The 17574-nt window shown below is 45.4% G+C and overlaps 1 protein-coding gene across 1 annotated transcript in view; it reads right to left on the bottom strand.

Moving 5' to 3' along the window:
* The window catches only part of LOC146866032 (annexin A1-like), a 141859-nt gene that overhangs the window by 88788 nt on the left and 35497 nt on the right, over nucleotides 1-17574 (bottom strand). Inside the window, exons 2-3 of the mRNA XM_085633052.1 lie at nucleotides 14184-14260; nucleotides 369-453 (exon numbers count right to left, since the gene is read on the bottom strand). Coding sequence (XP_085489178.1) covers nucleotides 369-453; nucleotides 14184-14258 — 160 coding nt within the window. The 5' untranslated portion in view covers nucleotides 14259-14260. The remainder of the gene's footprint in view (nucleotides 1-368; nucleotides 454-14183; nucleotides 14261-17574) is intronic.

Here is a 17574-nt window from a genome sequence, read left to right as displayed (position 1 = left end):
TGCTACCACGCAGCCTAACCCTATTTATTACCCTATCTTTAAAAGTGTTGATGAAGTGGGCCTATGTAGTCGTGCGTCAATTTAATGTAGTTGATGTAGTGGAGGTGCACAGTGCTACATAATAGATACATCGAGGAAGTGTCCGCGAGCTCAGTTCCAAGTACTATTGCATAACTAAATTAATAGTTATTAACAACAGAAAAAGCTGTAGAAGGCTGGAACAGGCACTAATTCACAAGAGAATGGCTGTAAAAGATAAGGTCTGGAGAGTTGGTCCTGGGCATTTTAGAACAGTTTATGAGACCAGACAGATCCCTGGAATGACACTACTGAATACACAATCCAGTCACTTGGGCTTTTAACACTACCTTTAGCCTTGATCGCCCTGTCCAGGTTTGCAGCATCAGCACCAGCGTTGAATCCTGGGGTTCCTTTAACGCTTGCAGCATCATCCTAAAAGCAATACAGTTGTTAGAATAACGTGTCTCCTTAGAGTGAAACCTTTAAATCAGAACCAACACCAGTGCTTTAAAACATTGGGTTGTATATATCTTCGTATCATATCAGCAGTTTTTTTAACTGTTTGAACAGCCTTGGATAAATAAGCACTGATGAGCTGAGCAGGGACATAAAATACAGACAAGTTTGGTACTTGGCCCCCAAGATGGCGCAGACACCTGGAATTGTGAAAGAAAGCATCCTACGGGTCACTTGGCTAGAGTAGTATAGCCATCTTCAACTACATTGAATTTACCAACTAAGTCACACACCCACACTAAGGGGCATATTATCAAGGACGGCGTTAAAAATTATCGCCGCTTTAGCGGCAGAAAACTGCCGCTAAAGCGGGGATAATGATGGCCTTGATAATATGCCCTTGTGAATTCATATAGAAGCCCAGGTTCCGATGTGAACATGGGCTTCTATGGGAATTCTCCAGGGCATATTATCAAGCCGATTATCGCCGCTTTAGCTGCAGTTCTCTGCCGCTAAAGCAGCGATAATTTTAACACCGTCCTTGATAATATGCCCCTAAATACCATAAAACCTTGGGAGATGAGGACAGGAAAGGTCAGTTCACACAGCAAAAGGATGGGCAACACTCCTCAGACATGACGTAAGGTTTTGGAATTATGATTCATCACATTCAGACTGTACAGGTGGGTACGACCTGTGGACGGAGCGACGACGAATAGCGCCCCGCCAATGTTTCTCTCTCTGAGCAAACCTGAGGGCATATCAGCAAGGCGAAGCGCTAGAATTATCGCCGCTTTTACGGCCGTTTTCAGCTGAAAAGCAGCGATAATTTTATTGCCTAATTAGCAAGCTAACGCGTGAAAACTTGTGTCAGCATAGGAATTCCTAACGCCCAGCTTTGCATCTCTAATGAGATGCAAAGGGGGCGTTCCTGACCTGACATGACAGGAGAAATGTCGCTAAGCGACATTTCCCCTATCATCAAGCCCCACGCTATGAAGCATAGCGGCAAGAAAAGTAGCGATAACCCCTGTTATCGCTACTTTCCTGATGCCTGCTTCAGGACTGACTTAGCCATGATATCCTATGGAAGGTGGATATCATGGCTAAGTTTGTGAGTCCCTATCATCAAGCTAACGCCACATTGCGTGAGATTATCGCTGGATTTCCAGCAATAATCTCACGTTAGGCAGTTAGCGTGAGGATTTTTATCGCTTTTGAGATAAGCGCTGCTAATAGCACGCTATCTCAGCGATAAAAATCCACGCTAGCCGGCGATAATTATCCTAGCGCTAAGTGCGCTTAGCGATAATTATCGCCGGTTGTTGCTGATATGCCCCCTGATGCTTTCCAAAATCCCACCTTAGGGCTCACACTTCTGAATAACGGACTTTGCAGCAAACACTAAAAAAAACTTACTTCATACATGAGCCTGCACGTTTCTTTTACTGACGCTCAATGATCCCCCTTACATTGAATTGGCTTAATCTGTCTGTGGAAATTAGAGATTTCACAAGCGAGACATATTTCATTTGGATCACCAATGGAACTGGTGTGTAACAACAGTGTCCCATAGTGTTAGCCGGAAAAAGTAAAGTTTTATTTGGCGTGTGTTTATCTTTACTGCATGTGCCTTTCTTCAGATTGGATTCCGGACTGAGTCGAGGGATGCATGGTGTTTTCTTGGTGTTGTTTTATCAAGGATGAAGGGAGCCTATTAACATTGTCAGATTCAGAATCATTTCGACCATCAGATTACACAAATATAAAAGACAAAATCCTTTAGCAACAAAAATGCACGCAGCCCAAGCAGACTTTATTTAAGTGCATGATTTGATAGACAGAAAAAGTGCAAAGTGCATTTAGTAGCAATAGAAGTAATATAAAGCCGTTTATTATGTCAAGACAGTGGACCTAATGCATGTTAATTCTAAAACTCAGACTGTTGTTCTACCAGGCCCTGCTCTAACAGCATTCCTCAAATTCAGTGCCTCTTTAAAAAAAACTGCTAGCTGCAAAACAACTACATAAGTCCTAAGGTTAATAAACTCAGAAAAGGAGCTCTACACTTCTATGCAGAGGAGAGAAGTACCGGACGCACAAAAAATATCCTTCTTGGATGGTAGAAAGAAAGACAGAAAAACGAAGAAATGCGCAAGCATGATTTCTCCTGTTTGGTCTGCTCCCTTCTTTATGAGATTGTGGAAATTGCACGTCCTTTTGAAAAATACCAGGAATTCTTTCCTATCTATCTATGACTAGTGTGGACAAATATGCTGCATGTTCCACTCACAGGCCCTGAACATTTGCCACTGCACAGGAGGTATCTACATACCTCACCCCTCTTCCATTCACCCGCCACCCGCAAACTGATGTAGTGCGACTATAAAAGTGGAGTAAATTACCACATATCTACAGACGTCTATATGCTGACACTGACAGACCTCCCTGAGGCTACGAAAGTGGGACACTGTTCAGTGCATTGCAAGGTCAGGCATGATGCTGACTATAAGCCCCCTGAACACATGCACCCTTTCCCGCCACAGGCTGCTCACCTTCTTACATACTCGGATGTCCGCTGGAGCATGGGAAATGCAACCAGTGCACCCAAGAGGACCATACAAAAGTTTCTTAATAGAAATCAAGCATACACCTGCGGAGACATTGATCTCCTGACAGGATTGATGTGCCTGCCCTGCATCCTCACACACCCAGGTATGAGGTAGTCTGCGGGAGCGTCAGGGGTGTGTAACAAAATCTGAGGGGGCTCCCCTCCCAAGTATGCCGAACAGTGCTTCATGTGAGCTATTAGTTTCCGGTGCTCGCACCGGCATTTCATTGTAAACACCGGCACTTATAGCAGTCTGCCACATGGTGGCGCTGTTTGTCTGGTTTATAGATGAGAACAACCGTTGATGTCCTATTACTTACCGGTAATCTTCATTACTCCGGGTCCCGTAGTCCTCGACACCTTCATTACAAATGAGATATACTATCTCACTGACAGAAAAAAGGACAAAGGAATGCTGGACCTACCTTCCCCCTCCTACTGGGAGTAAATAAGGCATACCGGTCCCAGCATTCCTCCTTAAATACCTAGCCACAATGAAGGCCGGCAGACAGGGATGGAGGGAGGGAAGTCATGAAGGTGTCGAGGACTACGGGACCCGGAGTAATGAAAATTACCGGTAAGTAATAGGACATTATCCCCAGGTCCCTACGTCCTCGACACCTTCATTACAAATGAGAAATACCAAAGCAGACACCGGCATTCATAGCAGAAAACACAACAAACCGCCAGGACAGCAAAACAAACCCAGAGATTTATTGGAGACAAAAAGAAAAAAACATCAGGAGCGAACAGAGCTCAACAGCCCCAACGCAAAACTTCCATCATCCCCTAACAGATTGAGGAGCCGATAATGCCTGATGAAAGTATCAGAAGAGGCCCAGGTGGCAGCTCGACAATTCTCAGTGAGAGGAACACCCCGAACCTCCGCCCAAGAGGCTGCCACCCCCCTTGTAGAACGACCCTGAACCCTCAAAGGAGGAGGTGACCCAGACAGAGAGTAGGCCAAGGAAATGACTTGCTTCAGCCAACGCCCGATCGACACAGAAGAAGCCTTACCCCCACGAGAAGCAGCCCCAAAGGAGACAAAAAGAGAGTCCGACTTGCGAAACACCACCGTGCAATCAAGATAAACGCGCAAAGCCCGGCACACATCCAACAAGGACCACCGGGGACCACCAGGAGAATCCAAAACAGAGCCCAAGGCAGACAAGACCAACTCCTGGCACCTGTGAAATTGTGAAGAAACCTACGGCACAAAAGAAGAATCAAGGCGAAGCACCACCCCACTCTCCGTGAAGGACAAGAAAGGTTCACGCGCCACCAAGGCCCCCAACTCCCCAAGACGACGAGCAGAGGTGACGGCCACCAGAAAAAACACTCTGAGAGTAAGAAACTTCAAATCCACTGCAGCTAAAGGCTCAAAAGGCGGAACGATCACAACCCGAAGAACTAAGGGCAAATCCCACAGGGGAACGGAAGGGCGAGGCACAGGACGAGAAATAGAAAAACTGCGTAGCAGAAGAGAAACCAAGTCCTCAACATCCGAAAGATTCCCCCACGGGGAACGAAACGCCCTAACCGCGGCCCACTGGGCACGTAGAGTGGACACAGCCAAACCCTTCTCGAAACCCTCCCACAAAAACCGAAGCACAACCTGCAAGGAACAGCACAAAGGGGACAGGCGCAACGCTGAACACCAACAACCGAAATTACCCCAATGCCGATCATAAGATTTGAGGGTAGAAGGCACCGGGAACGCTGAAGGGCCACCGCTAAATGTTCCGGGAAAACCTCGCTGCCTCCAACCCTGCCTCTCAACCTCCACACCGACAGCCGCAACCGGAGAAGAGACAGGGATGGGGAAGACCTCAGAGGAGACGGGGACAGGGAAAGAAACCAGGGACCCCTCACCGCCAAAAGACGAACCGTCGGAAACCAGGACCTCCGAGGCCAAAACTGCAGGACCACCACCACCTCCCGATCCTTCTGACACAAACGGGCCAGAAATCGGGGAACCAGAGCCAGAGGAGGAAAGGCATAGAGGAGACGGGATGGCCAAGGAATCGACAGGGCGTCCACCCCCCAGCAACCCTCCTGCAGAAACCAGGAGCAGAAGCGAGGAAGCTGTGCATTGTGCCGGGAGGCAAAGAGGTCCAGAAAGGGAAGCCCAAACCTCCTGCACACAAGCCGAAATGCAACCGGGGTGAGAGACAATTCCAAGAGAATCTGGAACGCAACGACTCAGGACATCCGCCACACAGTTGTCCACTCCCCGAATATGAACCACTGTCAGAGACAGCAGATGGCCCTCCGCCCAACAAAACAGGGGAACAACCACTGTATTCAAAGAGGCCGAACATACCCCCGCTTGATGATCGAGATAAGCCACCGTCACCATATTGTCGGACCGAACCAACACGTTCCGACCGAGCAACAGACCCCGAAAACCCATCAAAGCCCAGGACACAGCTGTCAGCTCTCGCCAGTTGGACGATCGGCGGCTCTCCAGGAGGGACCAACGACCCTGAAGGGATCGAGACCCCCAGGTCGCACCCCACCCCAAGGAGCCGGCATCCGTCGTCAAGACTAGAGAAGGGGAAGACTGCAGAGGCAGACCCAGTAACATAGGGTCCCCCACCGACCACCACAGAAGAACCGGGAGGACCACGGGAGACACCGGAAGAAGAACTCCCAAATCGCGGGACAGGGGATTCCAGAGAGACAGGAGGTACACCCAAAGGGGACGCAGACGAAAACGCGCCCAGGCCACCGTAAAAACAGTCGCCGCCATCAGACCCATAAGACGCAACCAAAGGCGCACCGGAAAGGCACCCCCCACCCTGAAACGCCGAGCAAGGGACACCAATGTCACAACCCGAGGTTCGGGGAGGAACACCCGGTTAAGATGCGAACGGAAGCGGGCCCCAATGAAAACCATGTCCTGAGACGGCGTCAGCTGACACTTGGGGAAGTTGATCAGGAAACCATGGGCCAACAACGCCGAATACACCACCTCCCGGGCCTCCAACAACAGGACCCGAGAGGGAGCATGGACCAACCAGTCGTCCAAGTACAGGTACACCATCACCCCTCGGAGACGAAGCCACGCGACCAAAGGAGCCACCACCTTCGTAAAGACTCTCGGCGCCGACCGAAGGGCAACACCATGAACTGATAATGATGCCCCAGAACACAAAACCGCAGAAACTGGCGGGACCGCGGATGGATCGGAACATGGTAATAAGCATCCTGAAGATCCAGGGTACACATGAAGTGACCCGGAAGCACCAAAGGAATCACCCTTTGCAAAGTCTCCATGCGAAAAGGAACCCTGGTCACCCATGTGTTCAACACCCTCAGGTCCAAAACCAAGCGGAAACCCCCGTATGTTTGGGAACCAGAAAGATCAGGGAATAAAAGCCCTCCCTCATCGCCAAAGTAGGAACCTCCTGAACGGCACCCTTCCGAAGATGATCCACAATCGCCTGAGAGAGATGAGCCCGCTTCAAACGGCATGAAGGCCAGGGAGTCGGCCGAACCCCGGATTCTGGAGGAGGAACCGAAAACTCCAGAGTATAACCCAGGCGAATGATCTCCAACACCCAGGCGTCGGAACAAGACTGAACCCAGGCCGTCAGGAAGAAGCGCAGCCGCCCTCCAACCAACAACCCGGGAACCACCGCCAAAGAGTCAGGAACGCGGCTTTGCAAGCGGAGGGGACTTAGCCACACGATCCCGACCCCGGCCAGAAGCAAACCTTCCCCGGCCTCTCACAAACTGTCTACGAGAGGCAGGAAGAAAGAAAGACATGGTTGTAGAAGGGACAGGAGCAGAAGAGGAGACCTAAAACGAAGAAGAATGCGTCTTCTCCTTAAACAGTTTATGCAACTTGGCCTCCAATTACCCCCCAAACAACATAGTACCCTGGAAAGGCAAACGCAAAGCGCACGCCTCCTGCGCAGAGTCAGCCTTCCAGTCTTTAAGGACAAGACTGCGACGAGCCGCCACACAAGCCCCGCCGGACAGTGCAGAAGCATGCACCACGTAAAAGGAGACATCGGACAGGAGCTCCACCGGACGCTCGATCTGCTCAAGGAAACCGGAACAGTCTGTGGCATTGTCCATCGATTGATAGAGCGTCTTCAGTACAGACAGCAGAGACTGAGAAACATATGCCCCCTAGACCCCAGCCCGCAAGGCCAGGTGGGAACCAGAATAAACCTTCCTGAGCGCAACATCCGCCTTCTAATCCACAGGATCCTCCAGCACGGCGTCCTCAGCCAGGGTGGCAGCACTCTGAAATTGACGTAACAAAAAGGCCCCCTAGAGGTACTCGAGCGTACTCATCAGGGAACCCCATGTTCTCCTTAACATGCTTCAGAATACCCGGCAAAGCGTCCTCGTCCACATATTTGCCCTTTAAATCACCGTCCCCCAACCAAGCAGACTCATCGCCAGAAGAGTCGGAAGAAACCGGAGCAGGGCACCTGTGATGGGTCCCAACATCACCCATCTCAGTCAAAGCCTCACGTATTAAGCGCTTAATACGCGCATCTTCACCACCATCACGGCGTCGAGACCTGGCAGGGGAAGGAGACCTGGAAGCAGCAGACGAAGAAGAAGAAGAGGAAGACCTCTCCCGATGATGCTTCTTCCTCGAACGTTTCCCCATAGCAGCAGATACAAGAAGCACAGCAAAAAACAAAGAAACCCCACAGCACAAAACCGCTATGCGGTACTCACCCCACTGGCCCGTTCATAAAGAGCAGCCCACAGCCGGGAACATCGAGGCGCCAGACTCCCGTCCCGCCGTCAAAACCGGAAGTCAGGCAGGCCGAAAACCGGAACGGGAAGGAAGCTGCAGCCAATCCGGGAGCAGCAAACCAGCCGCGCCCCCTAGCAAGCCCGGCAGGCCAGGAGGGGCGGCCATCGGGCCAGAGGAAAGACAACGCAGTATCACCACCGCCGCGCGGCAGAAACAACCAAGGAGAAGCCCGCACCACTCCCCCCAAGCCCAGCAGGGAGGGAGAGGCCTCTGACGAAGGACCGACCAGCAGCCTCCGCGTAAGTAACCAGCAAAAGGCAGGAGCGCCCCCGCACCTGCCACGTCCATACCACTGTCAGCATGACAGAATAAAAGAACAGGAGGAATGCTGGGACCAGTACGCCTTATGTACTCCCAGTGGGAGGGGGAGGGTAGGTCCAGCATTCCTTCGTCCTTTTTTTCTGTTGGTGAGATAGTAAATCTCATTTGTAATGAAGGTGTCGAGGGCGTAGGGACCTGGGGTAATTACTCCTTAAATACACCTTAAAAAGGGCTCTTACCTGCCGTCTTACCTGCCGTCCAAACTATTCATCTAGTTTTGGGGCCTGGAACCGTCTGGATTGTCACACTTGTAGGAATGTGATAGTTGTGTTGGTACTGTCATTTGCAGTGCTGGCAAGGGCAATGGATGGTGCAAACTGACGATAGCCCTGGCACTTATTTTTTTTTATTTTTATTTTAATTAAGCACTGGTGCCAAAAGGACTCACCACACAAAGGCAGTTCGATAAAAATGTGAGTGGGAGTCGAACAGCTTTTATTAATAAATGCAACCAGTTGAACGAAAAGAAGACAGGTGGCAGAAGGCCCTCCTCTCAGGGCCCTCTATTTTGCAAGGGGTGCAGGCCTGGAGTTATACTTATGAGGAGGGGAGTATGGCCCCCACCTAATAATCCTACTCTGAAAAGGGCTTCTGCAGTCAGAGGTTTGCAATCATCGACCTCCTGATAGAGGCCAGTGTGGAAGCTCACCAACGTTTGTAATGGGAAGGACCTGCAAGCTCCAGGTGCTTATGCATCCATCAGCTGCACAAGCATGGGACATCCTTTACATTTTCAGGTGCATCGCATAAACAACAACCCTAAGATACTAGAAGGAAAAGGAAGTGAACATCAATTTGGAAAAACTGAAGAAGAGCAATCATGAAATCAAAAGAGATTGACTAAATAATCAAGGGGCATATTATCAAGACAGGCGATAAAATTATCGCCGCTTTAGCGGCTGAAAACTGCCGCTAAAACGGCGATAATGGGCTTGATAATATGCTCTATGGAATTCCAATTGAAGCCCATGTTAGATGTCCTTCACATAATATGCCCCTAAGTCTTCAACCGCATCCTAAGGTTGGAGTTGGAGACTGTTTCCTTAATCTGCTGAGAAAGAAGGTTCCAATATTTCACTGTGTGGGCAAAAACTGCCTGTTTGTCCCAGACCGAATCTTCCTGACTTGGGGGATGTTTAAAAGAAGCAATGTTGTGCATCTCAATTATCAGACAGGAGTATATATTTTTAATGTATTTTGTGAAAGAAGACTGGCCCTGTGCCATGGAGTGCCCGGTGAGCCATGCAAAGACATATGAATATCACATGTTTGGAATGAGGTGCATGTGAAGCTTAGCGTGGTGAGGCATGGCTGAATCCTTTATGTGAAGACCTTAAATAAGTCTCACAGCCATTTTCCGGACTGTCTTCCGTCTTCCTAGTAGATATTTAGGTAGCCCCGCATTAAGAGAATTCCTGTAATACAGGCAGAACATAATCACCACCTGACCCATTTATTTTTCTTGCAATCACTAGGCAAAGATAAAGGATTTTTCAGGATCTTTAACATCCCAAAACAAGGTGCAGTGAATTTTATAATGATGACCTTTGTACTAACTTACAATTACAAATGATATCGAGTTTTCTCACAGTTTCTTTGAGTTTTGGCATAGGTACAGATTGTTTGGCTACCAAGATAGAAATCTGCCAAGAAGTGCAGATTGTGATCTATCCTGCATCAAACAATTGAAAAAACCTCAGACACCGATCCACCCAAACCCATCTTTCTCAACGGGTGCAACATTCATGGGTAGCGCAGTGTCGAAAGCAGCAGATAGATCAAGTAGATTAAGGAAAACAGTAGTAACCTTTTTCAGTAGCCGGATAGTGATCACTTGGTACAGCCTTTATGATTGAGTCAGCGAAATGTTCAGGTTTAAATTCCGATTGTGTTGAGTCAAGCAATTTGTTTTTTTTTCAAAACAGATGAATAGTTGTTAATTAGCTAGAGTCTCCATAACTTTATTTGCAAACTGCAGTCATGAAATAAGCTTCTTATTGGTGAGCCAATAGGATCACAAACCTTCTTATTAAGTGAGGGAACAGCAGAGGAATACGGAACCTGACCGATTCTGATAGATACATTTATCAACTCTGTGAGCCTTACACTTTCAAATTCAATGGGCATGTGTTGACTCCTCGCCTTACAAGAGTCCACAGGGACCCAGCGCTAGTTTTCTGCCACTGCTTGATAATGTGATCCTGCAAGACGGGTTAAAGCTCCTCACAGAATAAGGATCAAATGAGTCAACAGTTACAGGGATCTTTTTCTGAGATTGAATGGTGGCTCTAATGGTTTCAATTGTGTCATGGAGAAATTCTGCGAACTGGCACCACAAGCCTTGGTAAGGTGGAATTGACCACATATCACACTGCACAACAGGTAGTTCTCTAGCACTGCAACATATGTCTTTGACTGGTTAGTTTTTCAATTAGTGTAAAATGTGGCATGTTCCCTTTTATTCTCAATGTTATAATTGTTCATGGCAGATTGGTAATCTGCCTTTTTCTCAGCGTTGTAATTCTTTTTCCATAATCTTTTTGCTCCTTTGCATGGTTTACTGACAATTTTAGCTTATGATAATGCCAGAGTTCGATGGGGCTCGAGCCATAAATCTTTCTACCTTCAACTGGGTTATTACAATCTAGGGAAACTAAGGTCCAGTTAATAAAGCTGGCCATTGCAGAATCAATTTCAGCTGCAAATGCAGGCTCACACTTTGACAATGCACCCGTATGGGTATCACTGGTGACTTTTTCCAAAGATCTACCCAGAAACAAGATTTTTTTAGCACTCACCTTTCTACGACCATAACGTTAAACATGAAAAGGAATGTAAAAATGATCAAACCCAGGGAAAGGGCAATTGTTGGTCACAACAATATTGTCAGATGAAACCAAAATTACATAGAAGGTGAATCCTGCACTATTTGTAGGTCATTTGACAAATTGTTTCATCCCACGCTTAGAAGAGTCATCTCAAAAATCCCTAGCTTCTGAAAAGTTGTCATCTTCGACCCACAAGTTCACATCTGAATGAAAATTAACAGATTGACGGACATAAGGAGATAAAAGCTCCACGGAAGAAACAAAAATAGAGTCATGGACAGGAGGATGATATAACATCCTACAGGAGAGGGCGTAAGTACAGGATATGCTGATGTTATCTAAAGTGTATTTTGCCATTGTACAATATAGATGGGTCAAGAACCCAGATTGAGAGCATATCTTTAAAAACAAAAGGCACACAACCTCATTTTTTTTAGCCTGTCCCCTGTGCATTAATTTATAATTAGATGGAGTAGCCACAGAAAGGTCCAAGCATGAACTGTCCCAAAGTCAACTCTTTGTCAAAAATAATAGATCAGTTTCTAACTCTACGATTAGCTCCCTTTGTTCCATGCTGTTTTTGACCATAGAATGTCTGGTGGAAAAAATTGCTTTAATGATTTTTTTCCCACCAAGCCTCGTTTCTTTTTGAAGAGTGTAGTTGTCTCACCTGAGGTATTGGTGACCCAATCATATTTGACCTCACAATTGTGTGATAGCATGAGCTCTCACCAGACAGCTGAAGCTGTCTGTAGGCAAGACTTAAAAATACCTCTTAAAGAGCCTTATTTACTGCAGTCTCCAACTCATATACCTCTACCGTTATCTCACAATTAAATAGGTGGCTGTTGAGGTTATAATCAAAAGTCAAGTGGTTAAAAAGCACACTCTCTGTTCCATCTCTAGTCTCCTAAAAGCCTCTTATTTGATTCTGATGTGAAAGCATCAAACGCACATTTTCATTCCTTTCCCTTGTGATGAGAATATGGGTTATGAGAGAAAGAAAATCAAAGAAACATTTCTGCTGCCATAAATGTCCCAGCTTCACAAATCCCTGAGCTCTTATGTTTCAGGAGGCTCTCTGATGTTGCTCTATGGATTGATTCACACATTCTGTATCCCCATCAGTATGCGGGTGATAGCTAGTAGCCTAAAGGTATCTGGTAGCCAATCTTTGCATTAGATCTTTCCGAATGATGATTTCCCTAAGACCATGCAGACCAAAGACTGTGTTCTAAGCAGATACCTGCTAATTCTATGGCAGAGGGGAGTATCTAGAGGAAAATGAAATGTCCCATTTAGGTGAAGTAGTCCACTACTGCCAACAATGTTTTATATCTATTAGATGGTATAGTTGAATTATGTTACAAGGCTAAGTTGGAATAGGTTGAGGTTGCAATAATCCTGCTGTTTGCGTGTGCAAAGTAGCAACCGTCATCTCCAACATCTTTCTCTGTCCTGAGAGCCAGTCACTGAAAAAGACATGACACTATTTCATGACAGTTTGCTGTGTAGACTTCCACAAAAGAAAAAAAGCTTCTCCTTGATATAGCAAATCTCTCTGTCAAGACTTCTTGCTAGCTTCTTTCAGAATCCATTTGAGGCTCGCTGTTTTCCTGACCACATTAAAGAAATGAGAGGGAATTTTTATTGATACATAAGGATGCAAGGAATAGTGATGATTATTTTTGTGTCTTGAATTTGTTGCGAGAGAGCATCTGGTTTGCCATGTCTATTTCCAGGTCTGTAGGCAATGACATAGTTCAGTCTAGAAAAGAACAGAGTAGATCAGCATGATGAGCATTTGCACACTTCATGAAAGCTAGGTATAATAGGTTCTTATGGTCCATTTATATAGTGATATTATGATAAGATCCTTCCTGATAATGTCTCAAATAAGAGAAAAGTTTTGTAATTGCTAGTTAGTAATTACCTATCACAGATTGTATAATTATTTTCCCTTTGTGAAAGAGTTTGGGAATATTTAGCTACAGTACACAGTAACTGGCTACAGGATGCATTTTAGGGTCCTGGGGTCAACCTGTAATAACTGTGCTCCTAGTTCAAAAGACGAGGCATCTGTTTTTATATCAAAGAACTGAGTATGGATGACCTATCAATGCACTTAGAAGTTCTCCAACATGTATTGACCAGTCCCCAAATGGAAGCTTGGGTGTGAGGGCAGGTAGGGAAGTTTCGATATTCAAGTTAGTAAATCACCTATTATGTTACTGGTATGTGCTGTTTGCTAACACATTCAAATACCTGACGTATTGTAAACATATTGCTAATTCTGTGGTTGGGTCCAAAGCGTGGTGTTTTGCATTTTCTTATGGTATACTGCCCATACTGTCATAATTGTTGAAATGTCAATATAAATATGTTTTTTAAACAGAACTGAGCACACCAGGATGTCCAAATATTGGTCCAGATGTGTGTGTGGTCTTTAGTCTTTAGAAGGCTTGTTCCTGCTCTTCTACCTGAGAAAGTGGAATTTCTTTCTTTGTCAACTGGATGACAGGCTGAATAAAATATAGGAGCTTTGTATAGACTGCTGACAAACGTTTGCACAAATGATGAACCTTTGTACTCCGTTTACTAATTAAAGATATGGCTATTCCATAACTGCTTGCTCCTAGAAGGAGTCCATATTGATTTCTTGCTTGGATGTTTTAAAAGCCAAGAAGGCAATGCTGAACACTTTAAATAAATATTTTTGGTTTTGGCATACAAAGAGTGCTTGCTTAGTCAGCCTAGAATTGTTTTCACATGAACACAATGTTGCCTGTTGTGCTAAGGTGTCTGAATATATGAGAATGTCATCCAAACAGACCACCATATTCAGGACAATTGTCAGGTAATAGCTCACAACAAAAACTGACTTGTATAATGGCACTTTTCAAAATGCTCTTTATGTTTACGGCCTAACACACTGGTTGATATGTTGTTGCTTTTTGAATAAGAAAATACAGAGACATCGAGATTCCAAGTTTTTTATCAGCAGATCTAGAAGATATTGGCATAACAGGTAAGGGTGGAATCACCATCAATAATAGAGGATACCCTTTACACACTTGTACTACTCGAGTCTTCTTTATGATTTGCTTTGAAAACATAAAAAACATAACTAAATCATAATTTGAACAAAAGGTTAACTTACAGATTTGATCACATCTCCATGGTTGTTTAGGAAAGAAGCTCCCCTTAGGAAATCTGACACAAAGCACTTGGACATTTCTGAAAAGAATAAAAGACATATTATATTACATCACACACATACGATTATTCATACAACACATCAAATAAGAAAAATGTAGAGATTGGTGGATGTGGTGCAGAGGTTAAGTGGAAAGACATAGATTTTAATTCACATTAATACTCCAAGCTCTGTAATTGGTCATCTTGTAGATATGACAATGGCATTTCTATTTATGATGTTGAAGAGCAAAAAACAAGTGTTACACATTTAGAAGAGTGAGTTAGTAGGATTTGTCTTCAATGGATCATAGGCTCAGTCAGATGAAAGGTAATAGCAATAATCATTTCAAGTGTGCACACAAGTCTGGTTAGTAGGCAGATATTTGCTCCTACTCGCAAAATCAGTGGATATTAGTGTCAGCATCCACATGCCCCCATTGCTACCATAGTCAGAGACCTTGGGTTCAACATCATCTCCTACGCAGATGACACTCAGCTCACCCTCTCCCTCACCAAGGAACCCAACATTACCAGGCACAACTTCCAAGAAGGGATGAAAGCCGTACCCTGGATGAAGAACATCTGCCTGAAACTCAACTGAGAGAAAACAGAAGTTTTCATCCTCTTCTCCACCCCCGCAGCTTGGAATGACACCTGGTAGCGCCCCACCCTAGGAAACCCACCCACCCCGACAGACCATTCAGGTAACCTCGGCATCATACTGGACTCATCGCTCACTGTGAACCGCCAGATCAATGCCATCTCCTCAGCCTGCTTCAACACCCTTTGCATTCTCTGTAAAACATTCAAATAAATCCCCACCGAATCCAGAAACATGGTCACACACGCCCTAATCACCAGCAGACTAGACTACAACAGCGCCCTCTATGCCGAAATCAACAAAAAACACCTCAGCAAGCTCCAGACCATCCAGAACGCAGCCGCCAGCCTAATCTTTGACATCCCCAGGCACAACCACATCACCCAACACCTCTGTGAACTCCACTGGCTCCCCGTCAAAAGAAGGATAACTTTCCAGCTGCTCACGCATGCGTACAAGGCCCTCCACAACATTGGACCACAATACCTCAACAACCGTCTCTCCTTCCACGGCCCCAAGGGAAACCTCAGTTCAGCCAACCTCTCTCAAGCCACCAGCCCATGCTTTTACAGGAACAGAGTGGGTGGAAAGTCCTTCTCTTACCTCGTAGCCAAGACCTGGAGCGACCTCACCCTCCGACAGATCCCTACACTGCTCCAGTTTAGGAAAGACCTCAAGACCTGCCTCTTCAGATGATCCCAATGGAGTTGCACACCACCCCCCTCCCCCAGCGCCTTGAGACCCTAACGAGTGAGTAGTGCGCTTTTCAAACACCTGATTGATTATTTGATTGATTGAGGAGATCCGAATTTCACTAGTGGGCAATCTGTCTGTTTGGTGACTTGTGTCCTGAAGTGACTTTCCTACCATTCCTATGAAGCAGACAGGTTTTTTTTCAAATTAAGGGTAGTGGATAGTTATAACAAACTCAAATGGAGTACCATTGACTACTCTTAGGCACTCTCTTTTTTAGAGCATTTGAGAACTAGCTGACCCCGAACATGATAGCACACACCTCACATATGGCTCCTCCTTCCCACAATAAAACAACAAACTCCTGCACCTGACCTCTGATGTGGGTTAGCTGAACTACTGGATCAAATCACTGTTTTTCAGAGAAGAAGTGAAGGTTGGAGAGCCATTAACTGCTCAGAAAGAGCCTGTTGTTCCTATCTTAGAGACTGTATTTAACTATATTCAACAGGCCAACAGCCGATTACGGCGACCAACAAAGGGCCTGATTTAGAGTTTGGCAGAGAGGGCAATCTGATATAAATGTGGCAGAGTACCCAGTCAACCAAACTGGCGGTCCCCCCACATCATATTTTCAGATGGTAGATTATCATGTTTCCAATGGCATTGCCTCCGCTGGCTCTGCTCTTGGAAACCCTACACCGAAGGCCTGATAAATTCGAGGCCATCAGTGTAGGTGCATTGGAGCATCACCATATATAGAGCGGACACTCTGATGGTCTATTTTTTAGCAAACCCTAGCAATCCTAGATGGAAAAAATACATAAATGACCTCCACACCCTCAGAGAACCACCCAGGGGTTTAGGGTCATGTTTTTTTTAAAATTCTTTATAAACAGAAAGTCTCACTTTGGGGTTTCTTTTTGGAAAACAAAATTGTTTGAGGAGCGGACGCCTGACATAAGGTAGCTTTTAAGCAATGTTTCAGTGCCTTTGGAGAAACCACCATTACAACAGCTCCTCTGAAGACAAGGAGATCTCTGCAGGGCCAGTGGGTATCTCAAAATGTGGAGGGTTGCCGTCCAGCCAGGGAGGCAGAGGAAATTACCTCCACCACCCTGAATGATGGTGGACCGCCGCCTGATATTATCTGAATCATGCACCAAGTTTCTTTCTAAAGGGGGAGGCTGCGTGAATCTATTGCAGTGCTCTGTAGCCTCAGGCTGCTAAAAACAAAGAACAATTCCACTGCTGGCCAAAGTGAGCAGGGGCTCCACATCCAACCACCTTTGCAAAGCCAGTAGATCAGCCCTTGACTATGTGTCTACTATGCTTTTTCATATTATTTTGTAAATGCATTTAAATGAGATATGAGAAGCTTCTTTGTTGTAATAAGTGTTATCAATAATTGAATATGTAAACATTCTTGTTTGTTCAGTTTCATAGGTTTTTGTTGTTAATCATTGAAATGGCGAAGAAGAGGAAAGTATCTGTAGGTGTTTTAATTTTTAAGTTGTTTTAAGAGTTTTAAAGCGCCAGAAACACAATTTCTTTTTAACTGTGTTACTAATGTTTAATAAACATCAAAAATGTCTAAATAAAAATAGATTTTCAAAATATAAGCAGGGCAGAAAAGCAAAAATGCATTAGATCGCATTATTTTGTAAACACAGAATGGTGTCAGTAAGGGAAAGTTTAAAATGACTAGATGAGATGTATGAGACAGAAAGACAGATAGGCAAACAGATAAAGAGATTTAAAAAACTGATATTGAGGCAAACAGAGACAAAGAGGGAGGTGAGAAAGATAGACAGAGGAGAGCTGTACTTGGGTAGATAGAGTCCTATAGACAGATATTTGATTAATTAAGAAGATAGATACTTGCAGGCCTATAAAAAGTGACAGATAGAGGTAGACGCTGTTAGAAGCACATAAAGACTGGCAGATAGAATTAGAAGCATACAGAGATACTTAGAGATACAGATAGTGATACAGACAGAATGAGGAATTCAGAGAAACATACATGTAGATAGAAACAGAGATTGGGAGATATATAGCG

Source organism: Triturus cristatus, chromosome 2_1 (assembly GCF_964204655.1).
Source record: "Triturus cristatus chromosome 2_1, aTriCri1.1, whole genome shotgun sequence".
Classification (NCBI taxonomy): domain Eukaryota; kingdom Metazoa; phylum Chordata; class Amphibia; order Caudata; family Salamandridae; genus Triturus; species Triturus cristatus.
The sequence above is the reverse complement of the archived record's forward strand: the minus strand, read 5'-3'. Positions and strand labels throughout refer to the sequence as shown.